This window comes from Myotis davidii, unplaced genomic scaffold (genome assembly GCF_000327345.1).
Source record: "Myotis davidii unplaced genomic scaffold, ASM32734v1 scaffold199, whole genome shotgun sequence".
In the NCBI taxonomy this organism is placed as follows: Eukaryota; Metazoa; Chordata; class Mammalia; order Chiroptera; family Vespertilionidae; genus Myotis; species Myotis davidii.
The window spans coordinates 4,048,230-4,057,527 of record NW_006290680.1 but is presented as its reverse complement, the minus strand read 5'-3'; the positions used below and the strand labels follow the sequence as shown (position 1 = coordinate 4,057,527).

The following is a 9,298-nucleotide window of genomic DNA, read 5'->3' as shown; positions in this document are numbered from 1 at the left end:
GAGAAAGTGAGAAGGAGAGAGAAAGAAGAGAAGAGGGGAGCAAGGAAGGAAGAAAGAGAGGGAGGGAGAGAAGTAGGAAAGTGAGGGTATGAGATAAGAGCATAGGGCAAGAATAACTACATAAATGGGAGGTCAGAAAAGACCCATCTAAGGAGGTGGAATTGTTCTAAGGCACATAGTAAACATTCAATAAATATTTGTCTGAATGAAGAAAGGAAGAAATGGGTGAATGAACGAATGAGCAAACTAGTTAACTTCCTCTCCAGACGCAGCCCCTCCTGGGCAGCCACCTGTCCTTACCTAATCTATTCCCCTGTGGTTAAACCTTGTGAGGATGCCAGGAAAATAGGAGAAATGGCAAACAGGCGGTGAGAGTACACTTGCCATGACCAGGACAAGGATGCTTACTATTGAGCACTTCCTATATGGCACACCGGGCACTGTGCAGGCCCTTGTCACTTACCAGTGGCTCTGACTGACAGGGAGAAGACCTGGCATCAAGTCCCAGCTCTGTGACTGCCTTGCTCTGTGACCTGGGGCAAATCACCTTCCCTTTCTAGGCCTCAGTCCCCTTATCCAATGCTACCCTAGCCGTCCAGGTTTCAATGGATTGATATTCTAGACAAGACAAGAAGCAAACAACTTGGAAAGTGGTTCCTGAAGCGATGTCTATCGAGTTGAGGTGCCCTTTGGAAGACAATGACCCCCATCTCCCAGGTTTGTCTCCTCCTCCTCCCCCACCCCATCTAGAGCAAATGGGCTCCTGTACACCGTGAATGGGGAGCTGGGAACCCTCATGATCCGGGTCCAGCCCCCTGACATGGCAGCTGTTCTGGGGGTGAGCAGGCAGGGGGGTGTTAATGATTGTCCCGTGTTATTGGCTACCCATCACTGCTCTCGGAGAATGCTCTGAGCCCTAGCCAGGGAGGTTTGGGTGGGAAATCGAGGTTAACAATTGTTCAGCTTGGGGGTATCTCGTTGCCCTGCTGAGCCCCTGGGAAGGAACAGGAGGGATTAAACATTAATGTAGGTTCTCCAGCAGAGGGGACCAGGGCCAGAACACGAGGAGCAGGGAGAAGGCAGGGGCTCTGCCAAGATCCCTGCCCTATCATCCCTCCCAAAGCGGGAGGAATCTGTGTGAGAGGGCATCTGATCCGGCCCCCAGTGCGAGGCCCAGGACCGGCCAAACCCGTGTTTGCACAGTGTGTCCCATCGCGGGACACTAATGGGTGTTCCAGGAGAGGGTGGGTGTAAAAGGAGTTCCAGGAGCCCCGGGTCTGTCCACAAAGTTTAGTAGGTGCCTTGCCTGCAGGGCTTCTCAGAAACTTGAACAGACTGGCATGCGTTGCCAGCCTTTCATGCAAATGTGCCAAATGGAGAAGTAAATGCACCCATGGACATCTAGGCCCTGTCCATTGGCGACCCCGAGCTTCCCTCAGAGCTGAGAAGGTGACTCAGCCCGGCTCTCCTTTCCCAGACAGGAAAAATGTCTGCAGAGGCCCAAGGGGTGCAGGAGCTGTCACTTGTGGTATCTCAGAAACTCATCTGTCCTCAGATCCATCCCCACCACACACACACACACACACACACACACACACACACACACACAGTCCCCTGTTCTCCCCGGGACATTTTTGGTATGTCAAAGAATGTACTTTGGGAAATAAAATGCTGAGCTATACCATGTTCGTGGGATACAGGAAGAAACTGACATTTAGGGAGGCCAGCTGTGGCCCCGGCACTGTGTAGGTGCTCATTACATGATTTATACTTTTCAAATGGTAATGTCCTCAATCCTTCCAACAACTTTCTGAAGCAAGTATTACAATTCCCACTTTGTACATAAGAAAACTGAGACTCAGAGACAGGGAGTAATCTGTCTTAGATCACACAGAGAACTAGTCTTAAAACCAGGGCGCAAGCCCAAATCTCCTGATCCTTGGCCTTGGGCCCCTGTCAATATCTCCTCTGGAGAGGGCCCTGGTGCAGAGGTACAGTGGATAGAAGCCTGGACTTCGGAGCTTGCCTGCCTGGTTCTAATCCCAGCTCTGCTGGATACTAGCTGTGTGACCATGAGCAAGTTATTTAACCTCTCGGTGCCCCAGTTTCCTCACTTGTAAGATGGAACTAATAACAGCACTACCTCATAGGGTTGTTGGAAGGATTAAATGAGTTAACATTTGCAAAGTGATTTAAACAACTGCAGGACACATGAGCACTATGTGTGTTTTGTTAAATAAATTCAGACCAGTCCAAAGCTATATCCCAGGTGGGCCAGCAGGTCCCTCCTGCCCAGCACCCCCCCTGCCCACAGTCCACGTCCTCCCGCACCTGGTCGTCCAGGGGAAGTTCGCAGAAAGCTGGGATGTACTTGGCCCACTCAACGAGCACCAGCAGCTGCTCCTTCATGGACTCGCACACGTCGGCAATGCTGGCGATCTTCTTTGCCCGGATGTCTCCGTTGATCCCAGAGACAGGGGAGGTGATCTGGGGGGAGGTGAAGGAAAATGCTGGGGATGGCTGGGCTGCCCCACACGCCCTGAACCCTGCAGAGGCCCCTCCTCAGGTAGTGTCCCTGTCTGGAAAAGGGGAGATGGACTGTGGGTGCCGCCTTGGCTCGGAGGAAGTTTAAGGGAAAATGGACAGAAGGAAGGATGCTGAAGAAGCCCTGCAACCTGCCCCTGCCTCCTCTTCCTCCAGCTCCTCAGAATCCCAAGGAACCCCTCAGCCCTAGGGGAGAAGCAGGGCAAAAACCCTCATCCTCATCTGATAGAGGAAGATCCCACAGCCCAGAGAGGTGCTGTGATTGGCCCGAGGTCAACAGCAAGAGGCTGACTGAGTCCCAGTTTGCTACTCTGTCCACTTGTTCGCTGCTCTGTTGTCCCGGGGCTAAGCTGATCGCAGGCCCTCAGTGAAGGCAGAGAGCTGCTTGGCCTGCACCATGTGGGCAGTGGGATGAACTAGAAAGTGCCCCCAATGCCAGGCCTGCGTCCCAGTTTTGTCTTTGCTACTAAATGGCTGTGTGACACTGGACTCAGCTTCCCTTCCGTGACATCTGAGGGTCCTTCTAGCTGCTGCTCCAGGGCTTGGCTGGGGAGGGCGGGGTGGAGGTGAGACTCCTCTTCAGTGTGTGGGGCCCAGGTGGGTGGAGCGGTCACCCCAGTACCTGCTGGGACAGGACCTCCGCCTGCAGGAGCGCATTGATGGAGGGCAGACTGCTGTCCTCATAGCTTGACCTGCGAGTGCTGATCCGGTCCCGCTCATTTTGGACGGCTGTGAAGACAGCAGAGAGAAGTGAGGAGGGAGGGCAGGGATACGGAGGAGGGGAGGGCTGTGGCATGACTGATGAGGAATGGGTGAGGTGCAAGGGGAGAGAGTTCAGCCCTGACAGAGTTTCTGCAGGGCTATCCTTCAGGGAAGGAGGCACAGTTGGAGGTGGGTGTAGGAGGGGTGCGTCCAGGGGACAGAGCCCAGATCAACTTGTGGAAAGGAAGGGAGACAGATTCTAACCCAGCTTGTTAGAACTCTCTAAATGCCAAAGCTGCCTCAACACAGTTCGGGGACTGCAGGAGTGACCCACCCATCCCTGGAGGCATGCAAGACAATGATGACTTGGCAGAGGGCTTAAGGTGAGTTTTGAGCATTGAAGAGGGGATCTGTCTAGATAACAGGTTTTCAAGCTCTGTTTTGCAAAAGGATCCATTTCTTTCCAGATGAAAGTGTGTAAAACAAGCAAAGTGAATTCCTCTGGGTGACAGGAGATGGCCCAGGGATTCCTGAACACTGAGGCAGAAGGCCTGGACAAGGGGATCGGGAGGCCCCGCCTGCCCTGGCAGTCTCGTCCATCAGCAGGAGCTGCAAGGGATCCAGGCTACCCTTCTCAGAGACAGCAAAGGTACGCTGTCCTCCCCCTGCCCACTGCTGGGCTCTCTCTCAGGAACTCAGAGATCTGGGGCCTGTGTCCACCAGGGCCCCGCACCCCACTGCGTGCCCCCTTCTGGGCCAGTCCTGGCCGGAGATATAAGGTGGACCTGCTGCCTTGGCCCTGTCCCTTGGACTCTGAGAAGCCTTCCTGTGCAATGAGGCTGGGCTGAAGCTGGAAGGAGGGAGGACGCAGTGGGAGGAGACCCGGTTCCTGGTCGGAACTGCCACTCGCTCTCTGTGTGCCAGTAGAAGTCACTTCCTTTCTCTGCGCCTCAGTTGCCCCACCTATCAGCTTTTGCTTCCCAGATTGTCTCCCATCTCAGAAACAGGCATCCTATTCCCCACTTCCAACCTGGGAGTCTTTCTCTCACATTCCAGCTCTACTCATGCCCCACATGTGTGAGTGGTCCCTACGGAATCCATCCTGGCTCCCACTCTGTCTGGGCCCTGACTTCTCGGCCCTGGAGTGGTCCCTTTGCTTCCAGCTTTGCCCCTACAGTCCACGCACCTCTCAGGTCATACCCCTCCACAGCTCATTCTGGACCAGTGCCTCCCTGTCTCCCTCGGCGTGAAGGCACAGCTCTTCCCTGTGGCCCTTTCTCTCTGATCCTCTTCACTACTCTGTCCCCCAAACTTGCCTCACTGCTCCTCTGACACACTCTGGTGCTGCTGTTCCCACTGCCTGGAATTCTCTCCCCTATAGCTTAGCGGCATCTTCATGTCACTCCTGTCCCCGTGCAAATGTCACCTTCTCAGAGGTACCCTCTCTGACCACTTGTCTGAGCGGCATTCCCCCCTCACACTCTGCCCTGCATCCTGCTTCCTTCTTCCTCTTGGCACTTATTGTAGAATCATATGTTCATTTCTTTACTCTCTGTCTCTCTCTGAGAAGAAAAGCTCCAGAAAGAACTCCCTCTTGTTCACTTCTATGGCCCCAGAGACTAGAACAGAGCCTGGCACATAGTAGGTGCTCAGTTAATATTTGTTGAGTGAATGATAAAAAGCTCTGTTTCTTGGGAGTACCCTAGGCCAGTGATGGCGAACCTATGGCACGTGTGTCAGATGTGACATGCGAACTCATTTTTTTGGTAGATTTTTCTTTGTTAAATGGCATTTAAATATATAAAATAAATATCAAAAATATGTCTTTGTTTTACTATGGTTGCAAATATCAAAAAATTTCTATATGTGACACGGCAGCAGAGTTAAGTTTGGGTTTTTTCAAAACTGCCACGCCGAGCTCAAAAGGTTCGCCATCACTACATCTTCAAGCCTCCTCTGGTTTCCTAGGCCTGGTGGCTCCAGATGGGAACAGCCATCCTAGGAAACTCATTAACTGCCCCACCCGCACTGCCCTAGGCCCTGTGTCTCAGTGGAACATTGACATCCCACCTATTCAACTGTCATCTCTGGATTTCACACATTGTTGAAATCAGAGAATGAAAGGCAGACAGTCAGTGGTTCTCAACCTTCTAATGCCGCGACCCTTTAATACAGTTCCTCATGTTGTGGTGACCCCCAACCATAAAATTATTTTCGTTGCTACTTCATAACTGTAATTTTGCTACTGTTATGAATTGTCCTCTAAATATCTGATATGCAGGATGTATTTTCAGGGGTCGCAACCCACAGGTTGAGAACCGCTGGAATGAAGCCAGGAGTCAGGGGGATAAAATACAAGTCCCAAGATAAGAAATCTCTCCGGAGACCCACCACCCTGCATGGGGCCAGCTCCCAGAACCACTCCCCAGCCTTAGTCCTGCCCCACCTGCCCTGCCCACACCCTCCCACAGAGGCTGCCCGCACCCACCAGGGCGCCAGGAGGAGGCAGGCTGAATAAAAGGGCTGCTGTCAGCAGCTGCGGATTGGGCTCCTCAAGGTTAGGCCGGCCTTATCAGTGCCCGGCGCGAGCTCAGTCACGGAATGATGTTTTCCAAATGTTTGCTCAGTATTAGCAGGGTCGGGGACCTAATGTAACTCCTATTGAATATTAACCAACCTGGGCAGAGGCAGAGAGGAGGATGAGCTTGTCTTCTCAGAGAACCCCTGGATGGGGCTACTAGAGGCTGAGCTGAGGTTCCAAGAAAGGGCCCACCACCAACCCATACCTCCTGCACCCCTGGCCCTGCTTCCTGGTTCTAGGTGTCCAATTCCAGGAGCCTGCATTTGTCCTAGGACCACCAAGTAAGTGTCGGGTTATAGGAAAGAATTCCTGACCTACTGTTAGGCCCCCTGGTCCCCAGGTTTCTCCCCAGAAAAACTTGCCACCCAGGGAACTCACTTTCGGCCACCATGGAATAAGCTCTGGCCAAGACTTACGGGGCTCTGAGATTTAGAGCCCTTCCCTGGGGTCAAGAGGAACTTTCAGGGATCTAGGCCCAAGATGATTCCCACGCTGGTCCCTCCCAGTTTCCATCCTGGGAGCTTGGTACCTGCCCAGCTCTGGGAGCCCGAGTTCTAGTCCTGACTCCACCCTTGAGTCAATCATGTCACTTCTCTTGCCTCAATTTCCCCATCTGTAAAGTGTATGAAGAAGTAGATTTGATAGCCTCATAGACACCTGTCTTGTCTATAAATTTTGTTTGCAGCCCATTTTAAAAAATATATGTCAAGTACACAACATTATAATTTGACGTCTGTATACTCTGCAAAGTGAGCTTCCTCAAAAGTCTAGTGACTATCCATCACCATATAACTCACCCTTCAGGGCTACTTTTGGGTTTAAATGACTGAGTTCTGCTAAGACCATCAGGAAAGAAAAATGAAAACTTGTCCCAGCTCTTCTGATCCCCGTGGCTTCCAAGAATGTCTCTTGGCTCTGGGAAGTTCTTACCAGGCTATAAAGCTTAGACAGAACTAGTAATAGCCTGACTTCCCAGAGCCTGACCACAGGGGCGACTGAACACTTTGCTGCCCTGGCCTATTCTCAAAGCAACCAAGGGACACGAGCACATGTCACAATCTTAACCCAGGTGTGTAAATAAGCACCAACATTTACTCGCCTACACTGACTTGCCATCAGCCAATTCTCCTATCCTCCTGACATGATGCCACCTTCCCAAGAAGCAATTTTCAAGGCTAAGCAAGGGCAGAATTGCCTGGTGCTCCCACCCCCCTTCTAGGAGCCAGGATGTGGGCCTGTGCCTCCTTGGCAGCTGAGGGGGAAGACCGGGAAACAAACACACAAGTCCCAGCACCTGTGGTGAGGCTCACAAAGCTGGGAGGGACCACTACCAACCCCCTCATCTTATAGAGTCCAGAAGGGGCAGAAACTTCCCTGAAGTGACACATGGGGAAAATGACTGAATGCTTAACAAGAGACACATACAATGGCAGATCAAAGCTGGACCAGGCCACATACAGCCCAGGAAGGCTGCTAACCTTCCCCCGCCCCACCCCCGCCTGTCACAAGGCCTGCGATTTTAACACGAGAGATTCATTCTCTTGAACCTAAAATCTTGACTGTGCGGTAATAGAACCACTGACTATTAGAACCATAGACTCTTAGGTCCTGAGACTATAGTTCTCAATCTTCCTCTTGTCATCAGCTGTTCATACATACAGGGGTGGGCAAAAGTAGGTTTACAGTTGTAAGTACGCAAAACAGTTTATTTTTGTATTGTTATCTATGATTGTATTATTACTACTACTACTACTATTAACCTACTTTTGCCTGCCTCTGTGTATCACATCCCCATCTGCAGCATTTCTCATTCCACAGAGTGGTTCCCAACTTGGAGGTGAGAGTGGGTGAGAGAGGCTCCACACCACCGAACACCAGGCAGGGAGAGGTGGGGGCATTCGCCCTCTGCAAAAGCTCCTTCCCCACTTTGAGAATCCCTGAGGTCTGGATGCTAGAATGATGTTGAGAGCAGGAGGGGGCTACTCCTTCATCAGGGTGAGCAGGCCCAGGTTTGCCACAGGACTCATGAGCTCACGCCAAGGCCCTATTAGGATGAGTCACAGAAGACAATTCCTAGGGAGGGAGCAGAGAAAACAAGGTCTCAGAGGCAAAGATGGGGAGGGGAGGTGACCACAGCTGAGCTCCTCTCCTCATTAGTCTCAGCAGGCTGGGTCCAAGGTTCCCGCTGTGGGATGGGATGGGGGTAGGAGGTGTGCAGGACTAGACCAGAGATCTAGCTGTGAGCTAGAAGTGAAGGCCTGGGGGCTAGTCCTAGAGCTGGGAAGTGCGAGTTGAGAGGAGAAAAAGATGAAGAGATTTGAAAATGGAAACTTATTTTTAGAAGCAGTTAAACGATTTTTGCTTCCTGAGCTTGGGTTGAGTGTTCCTGAGGTATGGAGGGCATAAAGCAAGCAACATGGAGGTGTTGTCCAAACAGCACTGAACTTGCGTTCAAAGCTCTGTGTTCAAACCCCACATTCTGCATTGACCAGCTCTGGGGCCTTCGGTAAGTTGCTGAGCCATTCTGGCCTCTGTTCCTTCATCTATAATAATAGTGCCACCACACACAGTTGTCATAAGAACAAAGGGAACTATCCATCATGGAAAAGCCCAGCCCAATGATTGGTGTCTGCTGGTATCAGGAGGTCTGGAGAGACCTCAATCAATGCACTGTGTCTTCCCCTTCTCCACTACCAGGACAAGTCCAGCTTCCTGCTCCCATTCCCTGGGATGGGAGAACTTGGACTCACCTGATACTCAAGCATGACAACTAAGGAACTGGGCACTTGTCCCTGGGACAGGAAGCTCAGGAGCAGAACTCCCCACCCCCTCATATTTGCTGAGTCTGGGTAGTACATGGACAATTGCAATATCATTCTCTAGTCTAGACCTTTCTTAATGTTTGAAATAGTAAAGAAAAAACACTGGACTTGGCTGCCTTGTGGTGGAGAAGGCAGGCAGGGGTGGTGGTGGCTGGGAACCCGCATAGACACAGTGGGCGCTTATCTTTTTGAATCGTTCTCAAGACCAAGCCCAGCCCCTCCCTATGGTCAGATTTCTAGGCCCTTCCTTCTCTCAGCCATTAGTTAGTCACCCTGGGGCCTGTTCCTGAGTCATAAAGTTGTGTCCCCAGTTGTAAATGACTGTGGGGAGCTGTGGTGCGGGTGGGGCGGTGGTGGCAGGGGGAGGGCCGAAGCTCACCTTCCTTCTTCATGCCAGCCCGGAAGCACTTCTTGAGCCTGCAGTAGCGGCACTGGTTCCTCTTGTCTTTGTCCACCACGCACTGCCGACTAAATCTGGGGAGGGCTTTGGATGGTTGGATGGAAAAGGGACAGCCCTCCCGCCCCCAAGACTGAACTAGAACCTGGGCCATCTGGTTGATCCCCAGCCTCTTGGCTGCAATAAACCCTTCATCCCAGAAGTTCTCATGTTAACCATAAAGAAAAGCTCAATGGAGTCCAACCCTATCTT

At 51.9% G+C, this 9,298-nt stretch overlaps 1 protein-coding gene across 4 annotated transcripts in view; it reads right to left on the bottom strand.

Annotated features, from left to right (window-relative positions):
- Positions 1-9,298, bottom strand: part of HNF4A (hepatocyte nuclear factor 4 alpha) — a 26,782-nt gene that overhangs the window by 11,960 nt on the left and 5,524 nt on the right. For all 4 annotated transcript variants that reach the window (XM_006763770.1, XM_006763768.1, XM_006763769.1 and 1 more), the window contains exons 3-5: positions 9,029-9,123; positions 3,167-3,273; positions 2,332-2,487 (exon numbers count right to left, since the gene is read on the bottom strand). In XM_006763770.1, the coding sequence (XP_006763833.1) occupies positions 2,332-2,487; positions 3,167-3,273; positions 9,029-9,123 (358 nt within the window). The remainder of the gene's footprint in view (positions 1-2,331; positions 2,488-3,166; positions 3,274-9,028; positions 9,124-9,298) is intronic.